This window comes from Misgurnus anguillicaudatus, chromosome 22, assembly GCF_027580225.2.
Source record: "Misgurnus anguillicaudatus chromosome 22, ASM2758022v2, whole genome shotgun sequence".
Taxonomy (NCBI): Eukaryota; Metazoa; Chordata; class Actinopteri; order Cypriniformes; family Cobitidae; genus Misgurnus; species Misgurnus anguillicaudatus.
This window is the reverse complement of record NC_073358.2, coordinates 47,030,673-47,046,223: the sequence shown is the minus strand read 5'-3', so window position 1 is coordinate 47,046,223 and position 15,551 is coordinate 47,030,673. Positions and strand designations below refer to the sequence as shown.

Genomic DNA, 15,551 nt, shown 5'->3' with positions numbered 1-15,551 from the left:
GCTAGGATAAATGCTAACACATTCACAACATGATGTACAAGGATTAAGTGCATCATTGAAAAATGATAGGGATGTATTAATTTGTCTAAGTTGAGGTAAGAACATAGAAAAATAGTTAAAAAACGGTGGTGTTTTCCTTTAAGTCTATTACTATCTTTCATCATTAATGGGCATTTTCCCAGACAAGGTTTAGCTTAATCCTTAATCCTTAGCTTCCTTTAATTAGGAAATATAACTAGTTTTAACAAACATACCTTACTAAAAATATTACCTGTGTGCATTTTAAGGCAAAACAAAGGGCCCTGCTGTATTTTAAGATGTCAGTGCAAGTTGTTTTTAGTTTGGACAGCTCTTAAAAATGTTTTAGTCTAAGACTAGACTAATCCCTGTTCAGGAAACCACCCCTAAATGTCAGCCATAACATTTTTCATGCAGCATAAAGTCAGTCTCCAAACAGGAAAAAAATAACATACATTAGAGCTAAGTAGTGTATTTACACAATAATTATCACATTTTCCAATGAGATATGCGATTTAATATTATGCTAATTCCATTTTGTTTGTTTTTTAGAGAGAGTTTTTGCATCTGTATAATATTATTGACCCCCATAACTTAAAATAAACGCATAATCTTTGTAACACCTTTTTTTAAGCTATTAAAACAAGCAAACACACACTTAATCATTATATTCTGTTCTTATCTTCTGTCCAGGCAGTTGAACAGCTTAACATCAAGACAAAGAGTTATAAAGATCTGCTAACTGATGAACCCTTCAAACGGCAGGACCTCATCACGCTGCAGGTGCTTCACATAAAGTTTGCTTGTTTTAAATGGGAATATGTAGCTAAAGGGATAGTTTACCCCAAAATTTTAATTTGCTATTAATTCATCCTGTTGTCTTCAGTATAACCATGGTCCTTGGTGTTTCATAAAATGCAATTCCACCAATGCCGTTTCTGTCATATAACGGCGTATACGCAGCAGCAAAATCACATGTGAACTATTACCACCGCGCTTACGTCATTATGCGACAGAAAGCTTGCGTTTCAGTATAATCATTAATTTCCCATGCATCGTCACTTAAGGGCATTAAATAAACAGCAATTTTTCTTTTTTGACTAAACTATCCCTATTTTATTATACAGTATTTTTGTATGGCAGCATATAAAACCTTGTTGATTGCATACCAGCATTAGGAATTATAAGTGTATTTAATTTTTTTGTTATGAAAAATGTAAATAATTATATATAAAAATTTACAGAATTTGTCAGGTTTTGTGGTACAGCCTATAAGTTAAGCATGTTTGACCGCATGTCCGTGTGTTGGGCCCGACCACAATGTGCTTTCTGTAAGGTTAGTGTGTTGTCAAGTGTCAGGTTGAATGTACACACTGTTTAAACTTACTAGATTGATTGCAGCTAGAGACGGTCAGTCTGGTCCTTGATCAGTTCAGGATGCCTGATGATTGACAGCCGGTCAGCCAGGAATGCTCAGGGTTCAGCGAGTTTGGTTCAGGTTAAAAGGGTTGATTTTGGGAACCCAATTCAAGTTGAACTTGTGTCACGGTTGATTATCATAGAAAATCATTGATTCCTGCCGTCACCATCTTTCTTTCTTTCTAAATAAATGTATAAGTTAGCTTTATTTATAAACTACAGTAATATGTGGTATGTCTGCGACTGTATACTGAATCTGCATTCTGTATGTGTATGTTTAACCTACACTATCCAGTAATCTAAAAAATAATGGGGTTGTTACAAAGAGATCTGCCCTGTTATGTCCTTGACCGGTTTATTTTAGCTCATGGAGACTGTAGATGGGTGTTATGAGTTTGTTCTGAGAAAGGGACCTGGAGTTATTTTAGGGTGAGATTAAACCGAATGGGTCAGAGTAGGAGGTGCGGATTCATCCATCCATGAAGCTGGAGAGAAGGCCAGCTGTTGGCGGTAGAGTTAAAGAGTTTTTGAGAGAGGCACAGATGCTATTTTGGGTGCGATATGGTTCGTTTTAAACAGCGTTCAGATAGGAATAGTATTTTTTAGATGACGGGGTGGTTGAGTTCAAGTTTAGCTGACAAAGAAGGGACGAGGGACCTGAACTACCCTACTGGGCTATGGTTTCACTGTCTGACCTATTTGGAACGGATACTACAGTGGGTTGGTGAACATGCATAGAGAGAGGGAGGAACAAGGTCCTGAACTTTCCTGTCTCTGTGTGTATGTTTCAATGGGCAATCCCCCAAACTCTGGAGCCAGCAACTTTCCCACTAAACTGATAAAACCTTGCCAAAACAAATCCATTAGGGTCTTTCTGTTTAGGAAAAATGTCATGCCAGCAGTTTTATAACATTAATGAAGTCCTGCAATGAGTATGTAACCGGTTTATAAATAGTTTGATATCATGTAACGTCTCGTTTTCTTTCTTCACATTCCAGGATCCGACAAATCTGGATAAATTCAATGTCTCCAACTTTTTCCATGTTAAAAACAATCTGAAAGTCCTTGACCCTGATGAGTTATTGTGTTTGAATACAATTCAAAGTAAAGTTATGAAGTTAATTTTAGACACAGATTGAAAGTGTTTGCAATGGCATATTATCACTGTTTTTGCAGTATTTAGTATGGATGCTATGCGTAGTATGTTACTGAAATCCCTTTAACATCTATTTGATTAAACATGTCAATCAGACTTTACCTGTGAGAGTCAATCAGCTCCAGGCTCAGGTGTGCTGTTTTCGCATTGAATGTCATTACATAATCACATTACATGCATTAGCCCAACCATAATGATTTTAGTAAATTAATTGGGTGATGAGGTAGAAACCAGCACGATTCACTGAGGACTCATTTTGCAAAATAAACAAGATTTAGGGGGGTACTGAAGTCCTGTACATGATGTATTGGAGGGATAGTTCACCCAGAAATTTGTCATTATTTACTTGTTTGATCCCCAATGTCTTCAAAGAAAACCAAATGCAGATTTTTAAAAGTGTTATTTTGGGTTTTCTGGTTACTATGATAGTGGATGGTGGGCACATAATTGTTAAACAGATAACTCCACTTGACTCGTCATATATTTAAAGTTTCCTGAAGGCATAGGCTTTGATGAAAAACAAACTATATATGATCCATTATTTGATTAAATGTATTGACATGTACCTCTCTTTCATTGCACGTTTTGTGTGTCTAAATTGGTTTTATGCAGTTTAGGATGTTTACTTTTAACAACTGGAACAACAGTGATATTAACAACAAGAATATAGAGGAATAAATGTCTTCAGGACACTTAAAATATATGACACACAAGTCGAGTGGAGTCATTTATTGAACACTTTTGGGTCCTTTTGACGCTTAACTCTTTCTCCGCCATTAACAAGTAAACTCGTCAATTAAGAAAAATGCTTCCCTGCCAATGACAAGTTTTTCTGGCTTTCCGCAATACCGCTATTATCCACGAAGGGGCGATCTGCCGCGACTTTTAAATCCCAGAAGAGGAAAAAAGCTGTATGTCCGTAAATGTTTTGAGGATCACTCTAAATCTGATCTCTGTCAAAAGTCCTTCACAAAAAATGAATTATCTCAGCCTTTTGCTCAAAATTTGGTGTTTTTGAAGAAACCTACCCATATTTGAGAGGTGGTATAGAGAACAAATGAAGGTAGGATGAAATGTTTTTTTTTAAAGCAGAGGGTCTGTTCTTTCATTTGATATATTATATGTTTATTAGGGCTGTCAAAATAACGCATTCATCTGAGAAAAGATCTTAATTAATCGGAGAAAAAAGAATGCGTAAAAAAAACCGCAGATTAATCCATTACGTATTGACCTTTGAACCTGGAAACGTTCTAGTCACCATTCAACTGTAAAATGAAGGAGGGAGACGAGAACGCGCTGGCAGTGACTGGATCATTGTAATACGCAGCTTTCGTGGTCATCACGTAACTTCCGGTAAACTCTGCGAAGGATGAGTAACAGCAAAGTCCTTTTAAAGTAGTTTAACAAGCAAAATAAACAACATAGGAACCCAAAACATTTGTTATTTTCAACAAGGTATTTGTTTAAGAGTTCCGTTTCAGCAACTAGTCAGACCATCGAACAAACAGAAACCGGAAGTAAAGTTCGAACCAGACGCTTATCGCGTCACCGCACGTGCGCCCGATGAAAAGGTCTATATTTTAAGAAGAACATTTTCTGGAAGGCATTAAACTTTTGTGAAAATCATGAAAAATGCTGGTGCTGACTTTTTTTCAAAAACGTTTTCAGAAAACCCAAAACAACTTAATTTTTGACTTCTGAGAGAAGTTAAATTTGGGTATAAAAATGTAAATTCGGTTTGACATTTATCACTCCTGTTAAAAATGGTGAAACATCAAAAACTCTCTGAAAAAGAACGAGCCCATATTAAAGGGGACATTTCACTGTGCTGACTTTTTTAAGATGTCAAATAAATCTTTGGTGTCCCTAGAGTACGTATGTGAAGTTCTAGCTCAAAATATCATATAGATAATTTATTATAGCATGTTAAAATTGCCACTTTGTAGGTGTCCACAAAAATAGTATTATCCCCTTCTGACATCACAAGGGGAGCCAAATCTCAATGCCCTATTTTTTCAAATGCTTGCAGAGAATGGTTTACCAAAACTAAGTTACTGGGTTGATCTGTTTCACATTTTCTAGTTTAAAAGAAGCACTGGGGACCCAATTATAGCACTTAAACATGGAAAAAGTCAAATTTTCATGATGTGTCCACTTTAAAACATTTCATGGTGCTGGATAGAAAGATGGTCTAATAAATTTAAGTAATATATGTAAAAATATTGACTTTTATTGGTTTTCTTTCTTTATAGATGAGGAGAAAGCCAAACAGGACCCAGCGTACCATCTGAAAAGCACCAATCTAGAGACTAGAGAAACCCTAGCAGAGCTCTACAGGGATTATAAAGGAGATCAGCTGTTGGCTTCCACCATGAAAGAGCCAGAAACCAAGAAAACAGACAAACTCAATGCTGTAAGTCTTTTAATATTTTTTCTGACAAAGCGTATCCATTGTCTTTATTGATTGATGATTGGTTCTTTTAACTTGAACGTTGCCTGAGCGGTCATATTGAGCATTGCATTGTCCCCTATAGACCGTTTCATCGGGTGCACGTGCGGTGACGAGTCACGCGATAAGCGTCTGGTCCGAACTTTAATTCCGGTTTCAGTTTTTTTAATGGTCTGACTAGTTGCTAAACTGAACTCTTAAACAAATACCTCGTTGAAAATAACAAATGTTTTGGTTTCCTAGGTAATCTACGTGTTGCTTATTTTGCTTGTTATATAAATAAACTACTTTAAAAGGACTTTGTTGTTATTTATTCTTCGCATAGTTTACCGGAAATTACGTGATGACCACGAAAGCTGCATGTTTTATGTTGTTACTGCTGAAACTGTCTATATAGTAATAGAAGTGCTCAATCTTATTATATTCAGTATTTTTGGCACCCAATTTTGTTATATTCAGTATCTTTGGTACCCAATCTTGTTATATCTATTATCTATGTTAATGTTCATTACACAGAACTCTAATCGAATGAGATCTATTTGTGGGCAGAAATAGAAACCAATAAAATCGCGTATCGCCATTGTGTTTGGTTAGCTTCCAGTGTAAAGTCTTTATTCAGTGCATGTGAGGAAGTGTCAGTGCATCATGTGGTAATTTGCCTCTCAGTCTCTACCACCATCACACAGCAACTGGGGCAGAAGGGAAGTCGCTTTGCAGGATCCTCAACCACTCACATACACGCACGAAAGCGGCACTCTCCTAAATTCTTCAAAATGCCATGTCACAGTATAAATTTAAATAGCAGTCCTAGTGCATACTTCTTAAAAAAAAAAAAACATCCCCACAAATACAAATACCATATTTATACACAGTGAGTTTTCATCTATAATTGCTCTGCAGTGCTTCTAAATGCATCTCTGGCCGTGTCCCAAGACGACTTTTACCCCAGGTTGAAGAATATCTGCCCCTGTGCTTTCAGCTGTATTAGCTTTGCTTGCTCAGCCCGTTCTCAATGCAGGCATTGAGTTTAATTGCCTTGATTTTCACATGAATGCCAGTCTATTCCAGTCTTATCCGTGCTAGCTTGGCATTGTGACATTGAAATAGCTTGGCACCCAGTGTACATTTTTTTATTTAGCTGTGGTATTTCTGTATCGCGCTAAGATGACTGTAATATCCTAATGTTAGGGTTTTTCTGAAAATATGTATGTTTACATAGGAGGCTACATTGTGAATGTTTTTTAAAGCAGGTCGTATTATTATCATGTTTAAATTATGTTTTTGTGGTCTACTAGAATTGGCTTGAAGTCCATGTAAAGTCATTTCAGTGAATTGTTTCTAAACGCATTATAAATGCTAGAAATATTGCTGAAACACGTTGCAAAGACTGTGAACTGTGTAGTAGAGGTCTTCTCTGGTCCAAAGAAATGTACCTGACTTTTTACCCAAACCCGACATGCATAAATAATTTTTTTTTAAAGAAAGACCCAACCAGAGACAAACCCGAGTCCAACCCATGCAAGTGGCAATTTTTTTTACCTGAATGTAAACGGCACTGACATACAGCGAGGAAAATAACTATTTGACGACTGGTCTCTAAATACAAGAGGCGTCTAGAAGCTGTAATCACCAACAAAGGCTTTTCTACAAATTATTAAATAAAGTGTGTGCAATACTTATTCCCTGTGTCATTTCACTTTATTTATTATGACTCAACTTGTATACTTAAATGTTCTGATTTCTTTGTATGAATTCAATATTTGGCTTGATGGCTACATCTGGTGGAAATGTTGTGTCAATAGCCCACTTAGAAATCCCCTTACAGATAAAAATGCTGATGTGTCAAATACTTCCTCGCTGTATGTGCAGTCTGCAGCCCCACACTGACCAGTCAGACAGAAAAAAAACCCAGTGGCCTCGCAAACCAATTTGACCCGCTTCTCCATTTATTGTACTTTGTTACCTGAAGATGACACCAAGATAACCACTAAAATGTACATTCAAAAATTGATTGACAGGTCTGTATCAATGAAAACTAACCTACCGCCAACCACACGATGTCGCAAGTGCCCTTGGCTAACAGAAAGGGGGTTGGAAAAGCACTTGATGCAAAAACACATTAATTAAAAAATTACCCAAGACCCGATACCACTGTTATTATACTTTTATACCCTAACCCGCTTGGGTCGGACCTCGGGTTTTTGGATCTAAGTGGAACCGTGAAGACCTCTACTATATAGTACTGAATTGTGGAGTTACATAGTTAAAGAGGCAATAAGTAGGATTTACCCCATCTAGTGGTGGAATTGTATTTTGCATTCAAACGAACAGTGCTTTCTAGCGCCTCCCCTTTCCAAATGCGTGTTGCAACTACGGTAGCCGTTATGTAATCGCTGATCTCCTTGTCCGTTGCAGCTGGTTCACGTGTTCTGAATGAAAACGCGTTGTGGAAACGTGCTTTTTGTCCCTCTCTGCTATTATAGTTTATCAATACGCTGGAATGATATGGATGCCTCCTTGGACTTACCCGTTCAATGTAAGTAAAGAGGAGAAATTCTAAGTTTACAAAGAAAAGTCAGATCACTGGCAGAGGTCATTTGACACCAACGAGGACATATTTATGAATAAAGACATTGATTTTGATTAATAAAACATTTAAAATCCTACTTACTGCCCCTTTAAACAGTTTTTCCACATTTCTGTAAATCAAGATTATTTGGGCAGGGCTAAAAAAGTGGCTTGATGATGCAATGGAGCCACCGAGCATGGCCCCGCCCTTAATGCTGTGTACACACCAAATGCGAAGCATCGTGTCCTCGCTCTAGATTACTAGTTGGATTTAACTTTGTCATGCTAATTTTTTTGCTTAAACTGAATATTTTCAACTTGCATTAAGTGTGTTTTAGGTGAATAACAGGCGTTTTCACAGCAATCGTGCCGCATTCGCATCAACCTGAGTCTATTCGCATCTTTGCATTGCCCCGTAACACAATCGAAAACATCCATTCAGGATGTAGCGGTATTGAACCCCTTAAGTGGCGCAAATACCTTTAGAGTGGGGGGTGAAATTGTGATATACGTCTTCAAATTAATATAACTCTGGCATTTTTTGGTCTTGTTTTAAAGAAGACACCTTGGGGGTCTTCACAGAGGTGAAAGGAGGTGAAAATATTAAATAATTGAATTGTTATAGCAGTTTACATTTGTTTTAATAAATAAAAATAATTCTATAACATATTATATTTATAAATAAAATTATAAAAATGTAAATGTTTCACAAAAGTAATAATGCAAACATGAAGCCATAAGTCTCAAGTAGTTCTGATCCAAATTTCAAGTTAAAATCACAAAAAATTAGGTGTGTGTCACACTTTTAGTGGTTTTGCCAACAACGGCCACTAGATGTCAACGGTTTGCAGCATACACTTGTCACAAATTATTCAATTACTATCACTGCATTATTATTACTGCAAAAATGTTTTGAAATATGAAAACTACATTCTTAGAGCTTTCCAACAATATATAGTTTGTCAACATTTTTGAAGATTTGTATTATGATATTAGAATTATGAATATATAAAATTAATATGCATTCCTATGGGGGGTGGGGTCATGTTACTAAAAACTGTCACTACATTATTTCTATCATCAAATGACTTTGAAATATGAAAACTACATTCTGAGAGCCTTCCCGTGATATATAGTTTGTCATGATTTTTTAGGTTTAGAGTAGGGTTTTAGTCTTATAAATACGTAAAATCAAATTAGGCCTACCTGTGGCCCCGTGACATTTTTGAAACTGACTCTCATTACGTCATAATTCTCCCAAAATGGCATTGAAATATGAAAACTACACACCTAGAGCTTTCCAACAATATATAGTTTGTCAAGATTGTTTAGGTTTAGAACAGGGTATTAGTGCTATACATATGCAAAAACAAATTGAGTCCAACTGTGGCAGTGTGACATTTTAGAAACTGACTCTCACTACATCATTATTTTCCCAAAATGGTGATGCAATATGAAAACTACACTCTTAGAGCTTTCCAGTGATATATAGTTTGTCATGATTGTTTAGGTTTGGAACAGGGTATTAGTGTTACAAATATATAACAACAACGTGGGCCCACCTGTATACCCGTGGCATTTTAGAAAATAGCTCTCACTATGTCATTTCTTTACCAAAATTGTGGTAATAAATGAAATCTACACTCTTAGAGCTTTCAAATGATATATAGTTTGTCATGATTGAATGAGAATTCACATGCAAAACACTGAAGTAAATGTTGGGGTCCCTCTGGCGGGACAGTGACATTTATCAGGATATAAATGTTTTGAGGCGCACTCTCTTTAAAATTGAATCAATTACTCTCCCTACATAATTTATTTTAAAAAAACACTGTTGATATATGTATTCTAGAGGCTTAGACCTTTCCAAAAATATATAGTTTGTTGTGATATACATAAAATTTATATGGAAAATATTGACGTAAACTTAGGTGTCCCGTGAGCGGGACAGCGCCACTTAAGGAGTTAAAGTTTAAAGAGACAGCAGCTTTCCCGCATGTGGGCGTGGTTTCAGCACACACAGTGGACACGCCCCCAGCGTTTGAAATAGAGAATCCTGCCTGATTTTAAAAACTTATTTTATGTCCTTTTTTACGTTTTTTTAAAATTGGCTGGTGGTTAATACCAATTTTTCTGTGGTGCGACAAACACATTTAATATCGGACATTACATGGACCTTAAATTGTTCAAAATCACATTGACATTACTTTTTGAAGCCACTTCTTTCTGTAGGCTCTGATTGGTCAAGCTGGCCCACTCTGTTGTGATTGGTCACATGTTTAGGCCTTGTTTTAAAAATGTGTAAAAAGAAACAATGGCTACATTACACTGTAAATAAAGTTTTTAAAATTTTTCTCTCTCGCTCTAGGCTCACTATTCCACAGGACGAGTTTCTGCCTCTTTCACATCCACAGCTATGGCTCCAGCCACCATCCATGAAGCAGGTAACAGAGTTGCTCAGTACTAGATAACCAAAGTTATGATTACCAGCGTAAAGTCTGTTCCACATCGCTCCTTATTCTGTCCGAGATCTGATACAATTGTGAGTTTTTTTTAGCCTGTCTTCTGATTTTTCGGTTTACATGTAAACAACTCAAATCACAAACTTGTCCCTAAGTTGATTCCTTTTATTCCTAATTTCTAAGTCCAATATGTGAATCAACTTCTGTGTTTTCCACCCTGAAGTGGTCGCAAAAAGTCTGCACATGGTTATTTATTTCTTATAATAAACACAGCATTGGTGTCAGGGTATGACTGTTGACACGCAACAAATTGCAGAATTTTCCCTATTGTTGATTCTATGAAGAAAGCTGCCTGCATTTCATATTGTTGCATCATTCCAATACCTGAAACCCTGACTTGGAGCCATGAAAAAATTCATTATACTGCAGGAAATCAATTGGCTGTCAGAGCAGCTGTCAAGGGTCTCAAATACCTGTTTTATTTTTTTTGTAGGGCTGTAACGATTAACATGTCAATGTTGTCCACAGCACAGACATTTCTTAGCGCAAATAGTGATAATGCTTGTCTTTGTGTTTTCAGATGCTATTGCCGATGATGCCGTTCGATACCAGTATGTTAAGAAGAAAGGCTACGTTCGCATGCACACCAACAAAGGAGATTTGAATCTGGAGTTACATTGTGATAAGGTAAAAAAGTGAAATGCTTAAACCAGTTTGCAACATGGGCGTGGAGGGTAATAAAAATATACACAGAATGTAGTTGGGCACACAGGACAGATCAGAGACCTAAACTCAGTTTGTTAAAAATGTTTTGCATTTGTAGGGAGGTAGATGTACCTGTCTAAAGGTTGTTTTTGTCACATTTTATTCTGACTGTTTTCCCCCGCACTTTTTCCTTTGGCTCACTCTGTATCCTACGGAGCTTGTAAAATCATCCCTGCCATAAAACGCTTCCCTGGGAAAATTGTGTTGTTTATGGCCTTGAGCTGGCCTAAACCTTACCCACAATTCTCTGTCCTCGTCTGGGTGAATACAGGGACCCTGTTGATATTTATGAGTGTCCTGACAGTCGCTCCAGAGATGAAACCACACTTGATTCACTATGTTTGTGTTTCCATTTAATATGTGTGGTGAACTTTGAATTATTTAAATTACATATATAAGTTCATGTGCATGTAAATCTCTTCATATTTATTGTTTTATCCCATTTTTTTGGTGCTCGCTGGTGTCATATGCTGCAGTTACACTGCAAGTCTTGATGCCCTATTCCGATTTGTTGAGTTTTTTATAACCCTCTTACTTCATCTTTTATAAGCGACTTGTATCCGATATGTGCATTTATACTAAACACATGGCAAAATAATTCAAGGTAGACTTATTGAGCAGGAACAGTGAATGGAAGCAGGGTCCTTAAAATCCTTGAAAGTTTGTGAATCTGGGGGGGAATTCAAGGCCCTGGGAAGTTTTTGAAAATATACATACATAGATACAGGGCATTGAGTTGAGTAAGCTAAATTCCCAAAATCTAGGCATGTTCCTTTAAGCGCACGTGCTAAACTGTTTGCTTTAAATGCTTATATCTTCTGTATACAAATGTTGATTCATACCAAAATGCTTTTTTGCATAGGTGTGTTTGACAGCTGAAAACGTCTCGGGTTATGTATGTAACTGTTGTTCCCTGAGAAGGGAACAAGACGCTGCGTCTCCCTTGCCATACTTCCTGCGTCCCTGTAACGCCATCTTTTGCAATATTTCAGATAGCGATATACTTCCTGGCTCCCGCGTCACCCTGTCTTTGTCGTAAAGCCTCACCATTGAATTTGATATACACATTCAGACGCACTTACCCTTAAATTGTCACCGCATTGACGCAGCGTGAGTTCCCTTGAAAGGGAGCTGTAAAAATGTATCTTAAAAGATAACACGATGTAACCTTGCTCTCACTTGAAATGTATCTCCACATTTAGTCCTTGAATTTGAGGGTATTGGACTTGGAAAGTCCTTCAAAGGTCCTTGAATTTGAAGTTAACTGAGGTGTGGGAACCCTGACGGAAGGTTATGCAATGATTATTCATGATATGCAATGGACGTCGACAAAATTATAACAAGATTTATATACAAGATTATACATCTTTATTTCTCTAAGACATAAAACTTTACCATTACTCCACTAAGTGTATCGAAGGTTGCAAAATTTGAATAAATTAATTTAATAATAAAAATTAAAATTAAAACCAGATTTCCGTTTCATTATGGCAAACTGTACGCAAAGTATGTGCCAAAATTAAATTAAATAATTTTATTTTAGTTTTCAAGGTGATAATGCATCTTTCCTTTCAAATTGAAAAATAAAATGCATTTGATGATTTGACATTTCATTTTCGCGTCAACCTCGAGGCAAGACTGCCAATATTACAAGTAAAGGGCAAATGTAAAAAATGCTTTTATTAATGCTCAAGTTCGCTTTGTTCTTTTCACTTAGCAACTTTATTGCTAGATTTAGCAACTTTTACACCATTTTACAGGGTTCCCACGGGTACTTGAAATCCTTAAAAGTTTGTGAATCTGGGAAAATAATTCAAAGCCCTGGAAAGTTTTAAAAAATAAACATAAATATATACAGGTTATTGAAAGTGCTTGAATATATTTTGTGTAAGAATCTTTCTTGGAAAAAAATCCATATTTTTCCCTCTGTAGTGTGACGTCATAAAAATTCTAGACTTTTTAGCGCACATGTTAAACTGTTAGTTACTGTTTGCGAATTTTGATCCGTAACAAAATGCTTTTTTGCATAGCTATATTTGACACATGAAAACTGTAACAATGTATCTTACAAGGTAACACAATGTAACTTTGCTCTCACTTAAAATGTGTCCCCACATTAAGTCCTTGAATTTGAGGGTATTGGAAAGGCCTTGAAAGTCCTTGAATTTGAAGTTAACCAAGGTGTGGGAACCCTGCCTTTAGCAAAGTTTTTCTACAAAAGAGCAACTAACAGCATATCTAGCTAACTAACTGTTTGGATAATCCTTAGGTCTTGCTTTCCCGGTGAAATGCGTGTGGATTCCTTTCACAAATTCAGGGCTCAACATAAAGGACTTCCCGGTGGTCCGGGGCAAGCGTGAGAGACGTTTGGGCCAGTAAAAAGTAGTGTCACTTGCCCGATCGGGCCAGTGCTTCACCCTCAGTCACTAAAATATATTTTCATCAATGTATATTATATAACATCTTGGAAGCAAACATTTACTTGGGTAAAACACGACGAAAAAAAATATGAAATTTTTTGCACAATTTGCTGTCAGTTTAGAGGTAAAGCAGAAAAGTTGGAAGCCTTTTTTCTTTGGAACATTTCTGTTGTATATGTATACAATTTTATTTGACTTTTGAATTATTATTTTTTTAATATGTGACACTGACATTTTTTTTTATTGGGGCCAGTGAAAATTTCGGCAGGGCAAGTGAAAACCTGAACCAATGGCCCGACCGGCCCAGTATAAAAAATGATTTGCGTTGAGCCCTGCAAATTGAATATTACATTTTTTTTAATGACGAATGGCACGTTTTGCAGCGGGAATATCCGATCAGTCCGATTCCATTTCAGATGCGATTGCACGTATCCGATTTATTTCCACGTGTAAACCGATCTGAGAATATCAGAATCCATGCACTTTTTCCTGCTTGCACGTTCGTGGTTTAAATCCGATCTGTAGCACGTGTAAGAACCATGCTGTGTAAATGCGGCCATAATGCAATCCCATTATAATCTTTAATTTTAAGATATATAACTTCTAATTTTTGATGTTAAAATACTTTCTTCTATAGACCATTTCAAGAGATGTAAACAACACTGGTCCAGAAGCACTTCCTGTTTCAGTTTTTTAACACTATATAAACGTTGGGATAAAATAAACCAACAGAACATATAGAACTGAATTTACTGAAGTTAAACAAACATCTTAAATATAATAATATATGTGAAATAAAAAAAATACTGTCACAAACTGTAACAGGAAGTGTTTCTGGACCAGTGTTGTTTACATCTTTTGAAATGGTCTATACAAAAGCAATTTCTTAAACCATTTGCGTGTTGCTTTTTTTGAAATGTAATCGAAACTTCTGTTCTGCTCCGTTATAGATGCTCTGTTCTTTAATCGTCATTTGTTCAGTCAGTAATCTCAAGTAATCATTTTTGGTAATGGATTTTAAACACTCCCCTCTCTGCAAACAAAGAACCACAGCAAAGATGTTTTAATAGCAGTATGCACACTTTTAAGGGTCAAATCAACCCCCCATCTGTCTCTCTCTCTCAGGGATTATAAAGGCAAACACATCCTCACATCTGTGTCATGTCTCTCTGGGTTTGTGTCACTTGGGAACTGAGATAAACTCTGCCTGTCGGACATAGAAACAGCACTTTGTGAACTTTACAGTCTTGGCAACCGGATGCTATTTTTGTTTCTTTTTATTAGCTGTGTGTTTGTCAAATCAGGTTGAAGATAAGTGGTTACATGGAGTAGATGTCTCTATCTCTGTCTGTCTCTCTCGCTTTCTATCTTACTCTCTCTCTCCCCATATTTACAAAGATTTTGTTTCTCACGGTTAACAGATTAGTAATTGATTTTTTTTACTATAAGAACGTTCATATTGGGAACAAAGCTGTATACATATTTCAAAATAACTTATACACAAAAAATAATGTAAATATTGCAATATTAAAGATCACATAATACACACAGTTTCTGCCAATCTCCTGTTAATCTTGGGTACTACCTATAGAGTAGTATTTCATCCTTCATATGTCTAAAACATCTTTCGTGTTGTCAAATTTATAAAAGACAGAGCAGCTTTTCCGTTTTTTTTTTTTCGTAAAAAAACTGTTGGGAGTAGAAACATGATAAACTTGAGTTACGATTACAGCACAGCTATATGTTCGTGTTGTTTACATTATATACACCAATTGCAAACAATCAAAGTGTTTCAAAAATTTCAAAATCAAATCAAAGCGCCCTCCGTTATCACAAATTTGTTATTTTTGCCATGTTATATTTTTTCTCCTCTATAGCATTTAAATCGAGTGAAATGTCACTGTTGGCAGTTATGTAACGCTGTCGGATTGAGATCAACTTCATTTTCAGCTTTTCTTTTGGGCTGAGAGTTTGTGCCATCAAGACCTAAATTTATTTTAAATCTTGACATGCTTGACCTCCTTTTTTTAGGATAAAACATCTATGTGAAATTTGCTTCTGCATCTCAGAGTACAGCAGTCAATATCTGAGAGCACATTTTATGAAGGTTTTATTTGAATTGAGAAATAACAAACAAACACATGCAACGATAAAAAATGTATCTGCTGCTTTTGACACGGTCAATAACCACATCCTCCTGTCGACCCTCAAGGCTATGGGTGTCTCTGGAACAGCACTACTGTGGTACAGGTCTTACCTCTCAGGTAGGTCCTTTTGAGTATCCTGGAGAGGGG

At 36.4% G+C, this 15,551-nt stretch overlaps 1 protein-coding gene across 1 annotated transcript in view; it reads left to right on the top strand.

Annotated features, from left to right (window-relative positions):
* The window catches only part of ppil2 (peptidylprolyl isomerase (cyclophilin)-like 2), a 43,252-nt gene that overhangs the window by 8,468 nt on the left and 19,233 nt on the right, over positions 1-15,551 (top strand). The window contains exons 8-12 of the mRNA XM_073860422.1: positions 712-801; positions 2,436-2,516; positions 4,851-5,006; positions 9,979-10,054; positions 10,653-10,759. Of these exons, the coding sequence (XP_073716523.1) occupies positions 712-801; positions 2,436-2,516; positions 4,851-5,006; positions 9,979-10,054; positions 10,653-10,759 (510 nt within the window). The remainder of the gene's footprint in view (positions 1-711; positions 802-2,435; positions 2,517-4,850; positions 5,007-9,978; positions 10,055-10,652; positions 10,760-15,551) is intronic.